This window comes from Anolis sagrei, chromosome 6 (genome assembly GCF_037176765.1).
Source record: "Anolis sagrei isolate rAnoSag1 chromosome 6, rAnoSag1.mat, whole genome shotgun sequence".
Taxonomy (NCBI): Eukaryota; Metazoa; Chordata; class Lepidosauria; order Squamata; family Dactyloidae; genus Anolis; species Anolis sagrei.
Window position 1 is genome coordinate 6,248,498 of NC_090026.1, and position 17,709 is coordinate 6,266,206.

The 17,709-nt window shown below is 43.7% G+C and overlaps 1 protein-coding gene across 11 annotated transcripts in view; it reads left to right on the forward strand.

Annotated features, from left to right (window-relative positions):
* Positions 1–12,372, forward strand: part of KDM6B (lysine demethylase 6B) — a 195,530-nt gene extending 183,158 nt beyond the window's left edge. For all 11 annotated transcript variants that reach the window (XM_067469705.1, XM_067469707.1, XM_067469706.1 and 8 more), the window contains 2 exons: positions 4,948–5,118; positions 10,023–12,372. In XM_067469705.1, the coding sequence (XP_067325806.1) occupies positions 4,948–5,118; positions 10,023–10,046 (195 nt within the window). In that variant the 3' untranslated portion in view covers positions 10,047–12,372. The remainder of the gene's footprint in view (positions 1–4,947; positions 5,119–10,022) is intronic.
* Positions 12,373–17,709: the final 5,337 nt, after the last annotated feature.

Here is a 17,709-nt window from a genome sequence, read left to right on the forward strand (position 1 = left end):
AAACAGTTCATAGGAGACGGAATATCGTGACAAGTTGGACTAGCGCACCAGAAGGAAAGAAGCCACAGTTTCCAGAGTATCCATAACTGGATGTGTCCCAGGTAAGCTGTCGTTGCTCCGAGTGGAAGCTGGCGCTGGATCCCAATTCCTCCGAAAGATGCACAGGGCAAAGCAGACAAGATGCCTGGACGTTGGATGTGCTCTGGATCCCTAAGGAGTGGCCATAAGCTACCAGAAGACCAAGTTTCTGTGTAGACGTGATTCCAACGAGATGCACAACACAGAAGCAGAGAACCTCAAAGCCTGGATTCTATTATCGGTTAGGTGCAGCTTGCAGTTGGGTTGTAATGTGTAATGTGGACGTCAAGTCTCTGTGGTGGGGTTTGTTTTAAACAGAAAGCCAGAGAAGAAATAAACGCCTTTCGCTCTCTGTTCTGTGTTTGTCTCGTTCTTCCACGCTTCTCCGCTTGTCGCTCTCTAATAGCCTCACCCTCTAGGAAGAAATCCTGCTGTAGCTTCGTGTATTCGTTGCTCTTTCTTACTTTGCCGGGGTCCTATGTGATCCTAGTCCTTGGAAATTCCTGCCGAATGCCATTTCTCAAAGAGTAGAATCGTAGAGTTGGAAGAGACCTCATGGGCCATCCAATCCAACCCCCTGCCAAGAAGCAGGACACTGTTGTCTACCATTTCTCAAAGAGTCGAATCATAGAATCATAGAGTTGGAAGAGACCTCATGGGCCATCCAATCCAACCCCATTCTGCCAAGAAGCAGGACACTGTTGTCTACCATTTCTCAAAGAGTCGAATCATAGGATCGTAGAGTTGGAAGAGACCTCATGGGCCATCCAATCCAACCCCATTCTGCCAAGAAGCAGGACACTGTTGTCTACAATTTCTCAAAGAGTAGAATCATAGAATCGTAGAGTTGGAAGAGACCTCATGGGCCATCCAATCCAACCCCCTGCCAAGAAGCAGGACAATTGCATTCAAAGCACCCCCAACAGATGGCCATCCAGCCTCTGTTTCAAAGCCTCCAAAGAAGGAGCCTCCGCCACACTCCAGGGCAGAGAGTTCCACGGCTGAACAGCTCTCACAGCCAGGAAGTTCTTCCTAATGTTCAGGTGGAATCTCCTTTCTTGTAATTTGAAGAAAGAGTAGCCGCGGCCTCTTCCTCACAATCCAGTTACAGCTGTTTTATACTTCTCTTGATGTCAAAGCTTTTTCCTATGGAATCCTAGGATTTATAGTTTGGTGAGGCAGTGGAGCTCTCTGGCAGAAAATTCTAAGTACTTCCCTAAACTATACATCACTGGATTCCACAGCATGGAGCTATGGCAATTAAAGCGGTATCAAACTGTTTTCATTGTGTGGTGTGAAAGAGACCTGAATTAACCTGTTTCCAGCAAAACATAACATTCGTATGGCACCTTAAAAGACAAACAAGTTTATCCTCTTAATTGTTTACAGGATTCTGTTTGTTTGTTTTTTCCTGTTGTTGTATTTTCTGCTTCTTGTCTGTGTCCTTGCATAACCAAGATTGCAGTAAACACGAATGTCTTGTTTATTTTTGGACTACGACTCCCACAATCTCATGTCCAGCATGACCATGGGAGTTGTCGTCCAGAACCACGTAATGACATGTTGTAGCCAATCAACTTAGTTAATAAAACAGAAACGATTTGCAAATGCATATTTATATGATAAGAAGAATTATGGGTAACAGGATAATGGTAATATAGAATACTAATAAGTAGGCTTGGGCAATCCATGGTTCTAAATGGTTCTAAAGTACTTACAAAACCAAAGTTCTGGTGGTGAAAATTTCAGAACTCTAACAAAATTTTCAAAATTTCATTATTGGTGATTTTAATGACAGAACCAATTAGGAACTGCCATTTATTATGAAATTTTGAGAGTTTTGTTAGAGTTCTGAAATTTTCACCAAACTTTAGTTTTGTAAGTACTTTAGAACCATTTAGAACCATGGATTGCCCAAGCCTACTAATAAGGTGCTGTGCTAGTAATATAATATATTGTATATACATATAATATTGATAATAATACGATATAATAATTGTATATTATATATTACATGTAATATTAGTAATAATATTGCAGTATGGTGGTATAGTACAATATAGTAATATATAATACTAATATTGTGCTAATGCTAATTAGCACAATATTAGTATTATTTATTATTTATTTACTTTATTTATATACTGCTTTTCTCAGCCCTCAGGCGACTCAAAGCGGTGAAAAACATCAATACAAAACATCACAAAACAAGTATAGGGCAATTAAAAACAAATTGTAACATAAATCATTAACATCAGAATAACAATCATTAGCGCCTCAACAGTAAAATCAGAATCCAATCTCATCATCCGTTATTCCATTCCTATGTTCAATTACACTGTTTAATCAAATTAGTATTGTGCTAATTAGTATTGTGCAATGCATAAGTAGCCATATGTATTGTATGTACATATAATATTGATCATAATATTGTAATTACAATATAATACTAATAATAATACAATATAATATAATAATATAATTATATATATACTACATGTAATATTACTAATAATATTTCAGTATAGTGGTATAGTACAATATATATATCGTATGTACATATAGTATTGGGAGCCCCCGGTGGCGCAGTGGGTTAAAGCACTGAGCTGCCGAGCTTGCTGATCGAAAGGTCGCAGGTTCGATTCCGGGGAGCGGCGTGAGCTTCCGCTGTCAGCCCTAGCTTCTGCCAACCTAGCAGTTCGAAAACATGCAAATGTGAGTAGATCAATAGGTACCACTCCAGCAGGAAGGTAACAGCGCTCCATGCAGTCATGCCGGCCACATGACCTTGGAGGTGTCTACGGACAACGCTGGCTCTTCGGCTTAGAAATGGAGATGAGCACCACACCCCAGAGTCAGACATGACTGGACTTAATGTCAGGGGACTACCTTTACCTTTACCTTTACCTTTACATATAGTATTGATCATAATATTGTAATACAATATAATACTAATAATACAATATAATATAATTATATATATTACATGTAATATTACTCATAATATTTCAGTATAGTGGTATAGTACAATATATGTAATATATCGTATGTACATATAATATTGAACATAATATTGTAATACAATATAATACTAATAATAATACAATATAATTATATAATAATTATATATATTACATAGAATCATAGAGTTGGAAGAGACCTCATGGGTCATCCAGTCCAATCCCATTCTGCCAAGAAGCAGAAAAATTGCATTCAAATCACCCCCGACAGATGGCCATCCAGCCTCTGTTTAAAAGCTTCCAAAGAAGGAGCCTCCACCACACTCTGGGGTGGAGAGTTCCACTACTGAACGGCTCTCACAGTCAGGAAGTTCTTCCTCATGTTCAGGTGGAATCTCCTCTCTTGCAGTTTGAAGCCATGTAATATTACTAATAATATTTCGGTATAGTAGCATAGTACAATATATATAATACATCGTATGTACTACATATAGCATTGATCATAACATTGTAATACAATATAATACTAATAATAATACAATACAATATAATAATTATATATTACATGTAATAGTACTAATAATATTGCAGTATAGTGGTATAGTACAATATATATAATATATCGTATGTACATATACCATCGATCACAATATTGTATTACAATATAATACTAATAATAATAAATATAAAATATAATTATATATATTACATGTAATATTACTATTAATATTTCAGTACAGATCATAATATTGTATTACAATATAGTACTAATAATAATACAATATAAAAATATAATTATATGTATTACATATAATATTACTATTAATATTTCAGTATAGATCATAATATTGTATTACAATATAGTACTAATAATAATAGCACTGAGCTGCTGAGCTTGTTGATCGAAAGGTCGCAGGTTCGATTCCGGGGAGCGGCGTGAGCTTCCGCTGTCAGCCCTAGCTTCTGCCAACCTAGCAGTTCGAAAACATGCAAATGTGAGTAGATCAATAGGTACCGCTCCGGCGGGAAGGTAATGGCGCTCCATGCAGTCATGCCGGCCACATGACCTTGGAGGTGTCTACTGACAACGCCGGCTCTTCGGCTTAGAAATGGAGATGAGCACCACACCCCAGAGTCAGACATGACTGGACTTAATGTCAGGGGACTACCTTTACCTACCTTTACCTATATTACATGTAATACTGATAATAATATTTCAGTATAGTGGTATAGTACAATATAGTAATATATAATACTAATATTATGCTATGCTAATAATATATTGTATGTACATATAACTCGTAAGCCGCTCTGAGCCCTCTTTGGGGTGAGAAGGGTGAGATATAAATGTTGTACATAAAGAAATAATAAATTTCCTTGCAGGCTAAAATTGATGGATTTTGTTCCTCGCTGGATTTAGCAAGCAGGCATTTCTTTAATTGCTGGAACTCTGTACTCAGCAAAATGTAGGGTGAGAACAGGGATGGAGTCTGGAAGCAGCTTGGAAAAGCTAACTTCTCTCTCCTTTTGGACAACATGGCTAGCTGGGGGATTCTGGGAATTGTTGTCCAAGAGGAGCCATGGCTAGCTGGGGGATTCTGGGAATTGTTGTCCAAGAGAAGCCATGGGTATCTGGGGGATTCTGGGAGTTGTCATCCAAAACAAAGCGAGGGAATGGAAAAGTTAGCTCTTCTAAGGTCTGAAAACTTCCACCAGGACTCCTTCCCTGTTGATTTTCTGAACATTGATGCGTCCAAGCTCTTTATTCCACAGGATAGTCCTCGTCCGCTCCGTTTCTCAGCCCTTCCTCTTTTCCAGCACTCGGCATCGATTCGCGAAGAGGGGAGAAGGGCTGAGGCTCCGTTCCTTTTCTTGGCAGGTGCCTAACCTCCGCGTGTTCCCCCCACAGGTGGAGGTCTTCAACATCCTCTTCGTTACGAGCGAGAACGGGAGCAAGAACTCCTACCTGGTGCACTGCGAGGCTTGTGCCCGCAAGCGCAACAACTCCCTCCACGGCGTGGTGGTGCTGGAGCAGTACAAGACGGAGGAGTTGATACACATCTACGACAGCTTCACCCTGGTGAGTGTGCCGTCACTCCTGGGGGCTATAACTCCTAGTGAAAGAGGCATCTTTCCCCCAGGGGATTGCTTCTTGCCCTCCTTTAGGAAAACTGGAACTCCCAAAGACCAAAACACTGTAGATAACTCAAAATAGGTTTAATTGTTCACAAAGAGTTATCCCTTTAAGGCAATAAGCTGGAAGTTTCAAAGGGGTAAAAGAAAATATACATTACAGTCTCTGGTTGTCTTGGGTCCAAGGAGTTTTGCAGCTGAGAAGCTTTTCCAGGTCCCTCTTTCTCAATGGCTGTGAATATCGGAATAATCACAAACCCAATTCCAATGACCTATATTTTGAAGGCACAAAGCCTTCCTCTGGTGCCAAAGAACTGGTTTGAAGATGCTTGAGACTCCTCGACGTCGTCCAGGTTGATCTGAACATGAAGCATAAGTCTCAAGGGTAACAACCTCGGAATTGGTGCTGAGAGGTAACTTAATCGAGGGCTCCAGAGCCAAGTCTCTCTCTCACGTCCATCTGATAGAAAGTTTGATGGTGGAATGGAAAAGGAAACACTGTCCTGCTCTCTAGGAAGAGGTGGGGTCAAACAATTGAGCAGGAGGAGCAATTCAACTGGTGCAAACAACATTGACTGACAGCTATAAATAACCAATCAATCCAACTATACATTGACAGGGTAAAAAGGCAAAATCAGGCATGATACAACAGTTCAAATCCTGCAACTTACAGTTCTACATATAGGTGGCACCACTCACGCCATCACAGTGATTCTCCTGCTCCCTTTCACTGTTTCATTGGGACTGTGTCCATTCACCAACACTAAAGCTTGAGGCAAATCATACAGGAATATATTGAACAGAGTAGGAGCCAGACAGTATACTCCAGGCACGGGCCAACTTTGTCCCTCCAGGTGGTTAGGATTTGTGGGAGTTCAAGTCCAAAACACCTGGAGAGAGGTTCGAAGTTTGTCCGTGCCTTTTTGTGTGTGTCAGAAGCGACTTGAGAAATTGCAAGTTGCTTCTGGTGTGAGAGAATTGGTCGTTTGCAAATGACATTGCCCAGGAGATGCCTGGATGATTGATGTTTTGCCATCCTGTGGGATGCTTCTATCATGTCCCCCCGCATGAGAAGCTAGAGCTGGACAGATGGGAGCTTACCCTGCTCCCCTGATTCACACCGCCAACCTGTCGGTCGACCAATCCTTCTGGCTCAAGGGTTTAACCCAGTCATCTTCAAATAACCCAGTCATCTTCAAACGGCAGCCCTCCAGCTGTTTGGGCCTTCAACTCCCAAAATTCCTCACAATTGAGCAAGGTAGGGATTCTGGGAGTTGGAGCCCCAAACAGCTGGAGGGCCGCAGTTTGAGGGTGCCTGGTTTAAGCCATTGTACCACTGAAAGCTCCTTGCCCATGCCTGATTTTGGTGTAATCTCTTTTCTTTTCTTTTTTTAAAAGTAATTTTATTAGAGATTGTTGGGGGTTCTGAAGAAAGAGAGGAAAGGGTATATTTCAGTGGTTCTCAACCTTCCTAATGCCACGACCCCTTAATACGTTTCCTCAATTTTATGGTTGGGTGACCCCCCCCCCAACCATAAAATTAGTTTCGTTGCTACTTCATAACTCATTTTGCTGCTGTTATGAATAGTAACAGATTGGGGGAGGGTAATGATTTTGTCCTGTGGGAGTTGAAGTTGCTGGGATTTATAGTTCACCTACAATCAAAGTGCATTCTGAACTCCACCAACGATGGAACTGAATCAAACTTGGCACACAGAATTCCCAAGACCAACAGAAAATACTGGAAGGGTTTGGTGGGCACTGACCTTGAGTTTTGGGAGTTGTAGTTCACCTACATCCAGAGAGCACTGTGGACTCAAACAATGATGGATCTGGACCAAACTTGACATGAATACTCAATATGCCCAAATGTGAACATTTGTGGAGTTTGGGGAAAATAGACCTTGACATTTGGGAGTTGTAGTTGCCGGGATTTATAGTTCACCTACAATCAAAGAGCATTCGAACCCTACCAAGGATTGAATTGGGCCACACTTCCCACACAGAACCTCCATGACCAACAGAAAATACTGGAAGGGTTTGGTGGGCACTGACCTTGAGTTTTGGGAGTTGTAGTTCACCTACATCCAGAGAGCACTGTGGACTCAAACAATGATGGATCTGGACCAAACTTGACATGAATACTCAATATGCCCAAATGTGAACATTTGTGGAGTTTGGGGAAAATAGACCTTGACATTTGGGAGTTGTAGTTGCTGGGATTTATAGTTCACCTACAATCAAAGAGCATTCGAACCCTACCAAGGATTGAATTGGGCCACACTTCCCACACAGAACCTCCATGACCAACAGAAAATACTGTATTTTCTGGTGGTCTTTGGTGACCCCTCTGACACCCCCTGGTGACCCCTCCAGGGGTCCCGACCCCCAGGTTGAGAAACACTGGTATATTTGTTGTACATAAAAAGTGGGGGAACAGTATGTCAGAGAGAAAGTAAAAAATTGAGGAGACAGGAAAAAGGGAATAAAACACAAATAAATACACACAAAACCACAAAAAAGGAAAAAAATGGAAAAAATATATCATGAAATTAAAAAAATACTAAAAATTAGAATGAAAATAGAACTGGAATATTTTTTTTTATTAGGAATGCTGGACTTGGAAAAAGAAAAGAATAAAGAGATCCTTTTCAACTATTTATGCACAGCAGGAATTGGAAGCTTAAAAAGTGCCTACGATAGAAGATTGGCAATATAAGATACTAGAAATAATGAGTGTGGACAGACTTACTTATTGGGTAACACCAAAGCAAGGGCTGCCAAGAAAACAAACAAACTGGGATCCAGTAAAGGACTACTTTCAACAATTAAAATTAGAATTAACAACACAATAGAAGAGAAATAGAACTAGAAAAAGTTTTTCGAGACATTCAACGGACAGTCTGGAGTTAGTAATGAAATAAGAAGTAGTACGGGTGTTCTGGAACAGCTGTTCCAGGAGCTCCAATTTTATTTGCTTTGAATTAAATGTTGGTTTGCAATCCCAGGCTTGGGAGTTTGCAGCAGGGTGGCTTCCTGTTATAGTTTGCAATCATGGGGCAAGCCACCTGTCTATTATAGTTAGGATCCCTGGTCCCGCCCCTCTCTGGGTTTTTTGGAGGGAAGGGGCCATCTTTCAGTTAGTCTCATCAAAGGAAGTCAATGCAGAGGATGTGTACAGACGTCCTCCTGTGCAAAGGCTTCGTCCCTTAAGACTTTCCGGGGGAGAACAGTCTTGAGAGCCTCTAAAGATTCCCAAAGGTTCCGGGGAAACAGCCTTCCAGCCCTGAGGAATTCCAGAGGGAATAACAGCTCTAACCATCAAAGCAGCTAAGTGATTACAAGCCTTTGGATAGGTTCACTCGGCGTTGAGACGTAGTTCAGCCCGGTAGTGAATCCACATCAATAAGGTTTAGGTTCAGAGCAGCCTGGGAGGAGCTAGAAAGGGGAATTTTCCTTTAAACAAGGTTTTTTTTTTGAAGATAGTGCCTGTTCCCTGTGAACAAGATTGCAAGAGCCAAGAATCTGTTAAGAAAGCTTTACAATTCTTGTTTGTTCATCAATAAAAGACTGTTATATTTAAGTTCAAGCCTCATAAAGACTGTTTACAGAGGGAATTTTATTTATTTATTTATTTATTTACTTTGCTTCTATACCGCTGTATCTCAAGCCCGAAGGCGACTCACAGCGGTTCACAAACAGTAAAAACAGTAGAAACAGCAGTGGTTCCATACAACATATAACAATTGACTTAACACATTATCCATAAATTACCAATAAGCAATTACAATGCACAATTATTACAAAAAACAACCGTACCCAATCTTCTCATCATCCAAGCGTAGTCCAGGTTCGTCGTCCATTGTTCCATTCCTATGTTCCATTACCAGATTGCACTAAATTACTCAAACGCCTGCACAAACATCTTTTTGCGGAATACCATTAGAGATGGTGCTAGTCTAATGTCCATAGGAAGGGCGTTCCACAGCCGAGGAGCCACCACCGAGAAGGCCCTATCTCTCGTCCCCACCAGCCGAGCTTGAGAAGCAGGCGGGATCGAGAGCAGGGTCTCCCCGGAAGATCTCAAAGTCCTGGTGGGTTCATAGGCAGAGATGTGGTCAGATAGGTAGCTTGGGCCGGAACCGTTTAGGGCTTTAAAGGCCAATGCCAGCACTTTGAATTCAGCCCGGTAGCAGATCGGTAGCCAGTGGAGTTGGCGCAACAGGGGGGTTGTATGCTAAAGGCTTCTTTTTGGGGGCCCTGGCTTCCCGCTGGATCCAAGCCATACATCCTCTCCAGGCATGTAGCCGGGGGGGGGGGGGGGTCGGGGGGCTTCAGCCCCCCCCCCAAAATTCTCATGGTGGTTCGCGAAAAGGCCTTACTGGTGCATTATTTAAACTGTTATGTTTATTAATATCATGATTTGATCACCATTCTCAATATATCCCATATGCATGGGGGTATTGGGGTAATGATACAAAAGGTTTGCTAGGCTAGACCCTCTTTCACTCAGACTCAGCGCCCCCCCCGAAACCCCCCTGAAAATTTTTTAGCACCCCCCCCCCCCCCCCCGAAACGAAATCCTGGCTACGGGCCTGATCCTCTCTTAAAGGCACTTCAGTTCAGGTCCAGCGGCGACAGAACAATGGTTGGGGGGGGGGGGGGGGGATCAACTACTGAAGAGTAGGTAGAAGTCACGGTGTAATCGCTTTTCCTGCGTGTCCATTTCTGCTCACTACTGAATGCATTTCAAGTCAGTTCAGGGTTGTTCAGTGAGCTCTAATGTTACATGAAAATAGTCTGCCTGGAATCATTTTATTTTAACACCCCCCTCTTCCTTTTTCCCGACAGGCTGCATCGCCCAGCTCCAGATGAGCCATACCCTGCCCGGACACAGCCAGAGGTCTGGGCTCCTCTTTCCTCCCGGCCGGCCGGCCAGCGAGCAGCTCCTCTGCCTTTTGTCTGACGACAGCAGCAGCAGCAGCAGCGTTGGGGGTGAGGCGGAGGGGTGCCCCCAGCCGGCCCCCTCCTTCTCCCCTTCTCCTCTCCCTCCCTCCCTCCTTTCAGAGCAGCTGAGCCTCCGACCTCCACTCACTCCGGCTCCTCTCTCTTGGGCTGGAGTGACACAACAGAACCGGAATAATAACCCAGACGTTCCAACCATGGACCCCTTTTTAATTTATTCTTTTCGTTTTTTGAGATGAACTCTTTCTTCTTCTTATTCTTCTTTTTCTTCTTCTTCTTCTTCTCCCCCTCTGTGGGTGGTGCTGATTTTGTATTAAAAGAGAGAAAAAAAAAACAATGATAAAAAAATTAATAATAAGGGCAGCAAAAATTGATTGGAAAGGCAACGGGCGTTTTCTCTCCCTCCCGTCGGTCGGTTCCGCATCGGACTCCTCCGCCTCCGCTCGCTCGCCCGTCGTGCCTGGTTTTCCCCTCGGACTGTGGCGCATCAAGAGCCCCGAGGCACGGATGACAAGGAAGTGGCGGAAGGAAGGAAGGAAGGGTTTCTTTCACAAGAGCATTAATGTCCTCTTTTCTCTCTGATTCCTTCTCTTTGGACTCGGGAGAGCAAAACACGTGAAGCAGAGAGATGGATTCCTTGGCGGGGAGGGTGCGTGCTTTGGTTTGGTTTCTTTTTCGATTGCATTTCTTTTCCTTGTTGGAACTTTTACAAAAGAGAGTTTTTTGGAAAAACACAGAACGCAAGCAAGCAAAAAAAAATTTAATACGGGTTTCTTAACACAGGACTTTTATGGGTTCAGTTCTCTCTGGGCAAACTTCTCACTCGGGAGGCGGCGGCGGCGGCGGGAGAAGTGTGTACATGGATTTATATATATCGGGCGGGGTGGGGAAAAGGGAGACCTGTTGCGCGTGTGGTTTTTAATTATTCCGATGGACATTTTGATTTCTTACATCCTTTTATATATTATATATATAAATATAAGGGAAAACGAAAAAAAAGTTTCCTGGTTTGTATTAGAAACTGCTTTTAAAAAACGAAAACAGAAAACCGACAAAAAAAAATTATTATTATTATATTATACACAGACACAGAGAGACACGGAAGTCCGGTTTGGCGCGATGAGTTTTGGGATTTTGGCCCTGTGCGAAGGATATGGTGCTCGCCCCAAATATAGACACACGGGTAGATGGGAGAACCGGTTTGCAAAAATGGGGGAGCGACCTGCGGGGTTCGGCTCCTCCTGCCCTTCTTCTGCCGCTTGATCCCCTCTTCGTGCCATTTGGGGAAGGGGCAAACTAACCGCGGACCCTTAACGCTCTAGCTAACTTTCACCCTCCTGATCTAACGAAAGACACCCTCAATGTTTCCTCTTTAGCGGATGACACGATTTCCACCTTAACTCTTTTAACCCATTTCTAAAGCCTCCCTTTCCCTCGTTCTGCATGCTTTTCGCCTCCCGGTTCATTTTGCAAACAAATGTCGCAGATTTGGGGTAATTTTCTTTCTCCCCCCCCCCCTCTCCTCCTTTCCAAATAATGCGTACCTCCATGCCTCAGAATTGTTTTGCAATTTGTAAATGTTCAGTGTCTTGATCTCTCTTTTTTTCAATCTTGCTCTCTCTATTTTTTTTAATTTATATGTCTTTTTTTGGTAATGATTTCTCTATTTATTGGTCCTTTCATGGGGTTTGATCCAGCTTTTTTTTTTAAAAAAAAAGGAAAGAAATAACTTTTTACAATGTTAACGTATCTCTGTTTTTAAGTGTCTCCTCTTTTGTTGTTATTGTCGTCGTTTCTTTTACTCTGGAATTTTTATTGAATTTCTAAATGTTTTATTATTATTGTTATTATTATTATTTTTCCCGTCTTGTAACATTTTCCTTAACATGATGGTGCTCAAGTTTTCTCGCCGCCGGGGAAAGGAGGCGAGCCAAGCTTTCGTCGCCCCGGTTCATCTGTTGATTTCCATTTCGAACACAGCTTCTCCCGGCCCGACATTGTAAAAACCTCTTCCTTCCGAAACCTGCACTTTTGAAATTCCCGAATTCCCGAACCCCCCGGCCCCTCTTTCCCGACACAAACACACTGTAATTGAAACAGACGACCATCTAGCTACTCTGGAAACTAAAGATACACAGAAATGGATTCTTATTGTACTGTAGGGGACAAGGAGAAAGCAAATCTTATTTTGTAAATGTAAAAAAAAAATTAAATTAACTCACAGAGATAAAAGAAACCAGACTCTGTCTTTTTGGCTCGTTTCCTTCGTTGCCGGTTTCGGAGAGTTTGCATGATCCTGGAGAGTGATCCTGGACTCATCGCTGAGCCTGGAACCCCAGGTTTCGGCGGTGACCAGGGGAGCATTCGCATAGTTAAAACTTGTGCGCCAACTGCGCCCGTACCTTGGGAAGTCTGACTTGGCCACAGTAGTCCACGCTCTGGTTACATCCCGTCTTGACTACTGCAACGCTCTCTACGTGGGGTTGCCTTTGAAGACGGCTCGGAAGCTCCAATTAGTCCAACGGGCGGCAGCCATGATACTAACCGGAGCGGGGCGCAGGGAGCATACAACTCCTCTGCTGCACCAGCTCCACTGGCTGCCGATTTGCTACCGGGCCCAATTCAAAGTGCTGGCGCTGGCCTTTAAAGCCCTAAACGGTTCTGGCCCAACTTATCTATCCGAACGTATCTCGGCCTATCAGCCCACCAGGACCCTAAGATCTTCTGGGGAGGCCCTGCTCTCTATCCCGCCTGCTTCACAGGTGCGGCTGGCGGGAACGAGAGACAGGGCCTTTTCTGTGGTGGCCCCTCGGCTTTGGAATGCCCTCCCCATAGAGGTGAGATCAGCCCCTTCGCTGATGGTATTTCGAAAAAGGTTGAAGACATGGATGTTTAAACAAGCATTCGATTAATCTGGTGCAAGGAAACGGATGAACAAAGGATTGGTTAATCACAGACGACGAAATTGGATTGCGATTACAATTAAGAGATGCATTGGATTGTTATTGGTGGCCCAATAATATTGTGTATTGTGTATGTGTTTTTATGCTTTTTTAATGGAATATTGCTGCTTGTCGTTGTGTTGTAAACCGCGTTGAGTCGCCGATTTAGGCTGAGAAACGGCGGTATATAAGCACAGTAATAAATAAATAATAAAATAATAAATTAAGAAGTTGCAAAGCCGGAGACTGAGAAGATCAGTCGCCTTAGTCCGATGGAAGAGTATTTATTTTATTTATCATGTCAGTATCAACCAGACAGTTGTATTACGTTTTTAACAAATTTTTAACGAACAGACAAAACAGGGTTTGCAAGCTTGGCAGTTGATTCAATGTCCTTTGACCACTTGGAGTATGCTGGTTGCTTCTAAGATCTACAGAGACACTCGCTGGAACACCTCAGCAAGCGAGAGTCCAAAAGTGGCAGGCTCAAACCCAGAACCTCAACCAATGGCTGATACCAAATGAGAGACTCCCCCCGGGCACACTTGCAAAGCTGAGAATATCAGTCACCTTAGTCCGATGGGAGAGTATTTATTTTATTTATCATGTCAGTATCAACCAGACAGTTGTATTACGTTTTTAACAAATTTTTAACGAACAGACAAAACAGGGTTTGCAAGCTTGGTAGTTGATTCAATGTCCTTTGACCACTTGGAGTATGCTGGTTGCTTCTAAGATCTACAGAGACACTCGCTGGAACACCTCAGCAAGCGAGAGTCCAAAAGTGGCAGGCTCAAACACAGAATCTCAACCAATGGCTGATACCAAATGAGAGACTCCCCTGCTGGGCACACAGAGGACTGGGCGACTTGAAAGGCGCTGAACAGACTGCACTCTGGCACCATGAGATGCAGAGCCAACCTCAAGAAATGGGGCCACAAAGTGGAATCCTCGACATGCGAGTGTGGAGAAGAGCAAACTACAGACCACCTGCTGCAATGCAACCTGAGCCCTGCCACATGCACAATGGAGGACCTTCTTGCAGCAACACCAGAGGCACTCCAAGTGGCCAGATACTGCTCAAAGGACATTTAATCATCTACCAAACTCACACATTTTGTATTTTCTCTGTTTGTTTGCTTTGTTCTGTTAGAAATGTAATATAATGGACTGGCTGCCCTGACATGAGAAATAAAAAAACCCACTTGGAGTGCCTCTGGTGTTGCCGCAAGGAGGTCCTCCATGGTGCATGTGGCAGGGCTCAGGGTACATTGCAGCAGGTGGTCAATGGTTTGCTCTTCTCCACACTCGCATGTCGTGGATTCCACTTTGTGGCCCCATTTCTGAAGGTTGGCTCTGCATCTCATGGTGCCAGAGTGCAGTCTGTTCAGCGCCTTCCAAGTCACCCAGTTTTCTGTGTGCGCAGGGGGGAGTCCCTCATTTGGTATCAGTCATTGCTTGAGGTTCTGGGTTTGAGCCTGCCACTTTTGGACTCTCGCTTGCTGAGGTGTTCCAGCAAGTGTCTCTGTAGATCTTAGAAAACTATTTCTTGATTTAAGTAATTGACATGCTGGCTGATATCCAAACAAGGGATGAGCCGGAGGTGTCCTGCCTTGGTCCTTTCACTATTGGCTGCTACTTCCCGGCGGATGTCTGATGGTGCAATACCGGCTAAGCAGTGTAATTTCTCCAGTGGTGTAGGGCGCAGACACCCTGTGATGGGAGAGTGAATGATATCTTTGGTTTGAAACGGGAAACGTACAGCAGTGGTTCTCAACCTGATGTTTTAGCTTTCAACTCCCATAAATCCTAACAGCTGGCAAACTAGCTGGGATTTCTGGGAGTTGTGGGCCAAAACACCTGAGGACACACAGGTTGAGAACCATCGCCGCATAGGAAACAAAAGCCAGAAATTACTCTCTTGGTCCACGAGGAAACATAGTATCTCAAAATGAGCAAGATGCAAAATACAAGCAAGCTTGAGATTTCCAGAGCATGTCTTTGGGGTCGATGATGCATTGGTGTTGGTTCTTAATTTCATGAATTATAGCAGTGTGGTCGAAGGATTTCATGGTCGGAATCACTGGGTTGCTGTAGGTTTTTTCGGGCTATATGGCCATGTTCTAGAGGCACTCTCTCCTGACGTTTCGCCTGCATCTATTGCAAGCATCCTCAGAGGTAGCATCCAAATTTGGTTGCTGGTGGGGTTGGGAGGGGGAGATTGATTATGTCATTTGAGAGTTGAAGCTGATGGGATTTATAGTTCGCCTACAATCAAAGAGCATTCTGAACTCCACCAACGATGGAATTGCACCAAGCTTGGCACAAAGAACTCCCATGACCAACAGAAAATACTGGAAGGGTTTGGTGGGCATTGATCTTGAGTTTTGGAATTGTAGTTCACCTACATCCAGAGAGTAGTACTGTGGACATGGATCTGAACCAAACTTGGCACGAATCCTCAATATGCTCACATGTGAACACTGGTGGAGTTTGAGGAAGATAGAATCTTGACATTTGGGAGTTGTAGTTGCTGGGATTTATAGTTCGCCTATAATCAAAGAGCATTTTGAACTCCACTAACAATGGAATTGGGCCAAACCTGGCACACAGAACGCCCTTGACCAACAGCAAATACTGGAAAGTTTTGGTGGGTATTGATCTTGAGTTTTGGACTTGTAGTTCACCTACATCCAGACAGCACTGTGGACTCAAACAATGATGGATCTGGACCAAATTTGGCAGGAATACTCAATATGCCCAAATGTGAACACTGGTGGTGTTTGGGGAAAACAGACCTTGATTTCTGGGAGTTGTAGTTGCTGAACACCACCAAAAATGGAATGGGGCCAAATTTCCCACTCAGAACCCCCATGAACAACAGAAAACACTGTGTTTCCTGATGGTCGCTGGCGACCCCTCTGACACCCCCCTCGTGACCCCAAAAGGGATCCAGACCTCCAGGTTGAAAAACACTGCCCAAAATGAATAATTCACCACTGTTTTGCGCCACAATGGCAAAAGAGTGAAACTATGTAGCTGCTGAACTTGCTGTCCAGTAGGCTAGCAGTTCAATTCCACAGGATGGGGTGAGCTCCGAGTGCTAGCCCCAGCTCCTGCCAATCTAGCAGTTCGAAAACATGCAGATGTGAGTAGATCAATAGGTACTGCCTTGGCGGGAAGGTAAACGGTGCTCCATGGAGTCATGCCAGCCACATGACCTAGGAGGCACCTACAGACAATGCCGGATCTTTGGTTTAGAAATTGTTTGGGGAAAATAGAATCTTGACATTTGGGAGTTGTAGTTGCTGGGATTCATAGTTCACCTACAATCACAGAGCATTGTGAACCCCACCAACGATAAAATTGGGCCAAACCTCCCACACAGAACCCCCATGTGGGTCACAGCAACGCATGGTGGGGGCCGGCTAGTATAAAATATATAATTATAATATATTATTATTAGTATTATATTGTATTACATTCAGAGGTGGCCCTAGGTAATTTTCAACAGTAAGCAAACCCAACCAATCACTTATATATATTTTCTGTTCGTCATGGGAGTTCTGTGTGCCATATTTGGTTCAATTCCATCATTGGTGGAGTTCAGAATGCTCTTTGATTGTAGGTGAACTATATATCCCAGTAACTACAACTCGCATATGTCAATGCCTATTTTCCCCCAAGAGCGCCTGAAGAGCAAATAGTATTTTGGTGCCCCCCTCCCCAACCAATCACTGATATATATATTTTCGGTTCGTCGAGGGAGTTCTGTGTGCCATATTTGGTTCAATTCCATCATTGGTGGAGTTCAGAATGCTCTTTGATTGTAGGTGAACTATATATCCCAGTAACTACAACTCGCATATGTCAATGCCTATTTTCCCCCAAGAGCGCCTGAAGAGCAAATAGTATTTTGGTGCCCCCCCCCCCCCCAACCAATCACTGATATATATATTTTCGGTTCGTCGAGGGAGTTCTGTGTGCCATATTTGGTTCAATTCCATCATTGGTGGAGTTCAGAATGCTCTTTGATTGTAGGTGAACTATACATCCCAGTAACTACAAACTCGCATATGTCAAGGTCTATTTTCCCCCAAGAGCGCCTCAAGAGCACCCCTGGACAAAATCAACTATACTGCAAATACTTACTTTGTGTAACAGATTGAGCTGCCCCTGATTACATTATATTATAAATATTGTATGCATATACACTAGATTAGATTGAGATTGGGATCTGGTGGATGAGGAGTTGTGATTTGGGGCTGAATGTGGGTGGCTCTGTGCTTGGCTCAAGGCATTAGGGAGGAATCCCTTTGCCCCCCCCCCCAACCCCCTTGAGGGTCCTTTGAGCGCATGGCCAGCGCATGGGGCTGACTTAGCAGGGCATGAATGGCGAAAAAGGGAGGAGAAGCATCTTTGGAATTTGAGTGCAAGGGAGGGACCCTTCTCCTTTATCCCTCTGTTTCTTGAAGGAATGAGCCTGCATCCCTTGGGATGGACAAGGGTGGGAGGGGGTCTGGTTTTGGCCCAGAGGGGGAAGGAGAAGCAAGCCATGGCATTCCTGGATGATCCCACAAGGAGGGAGGGAGGGATGGAGGCTGGGCCAGAGGGAGGAAGGCAGGGCAAAG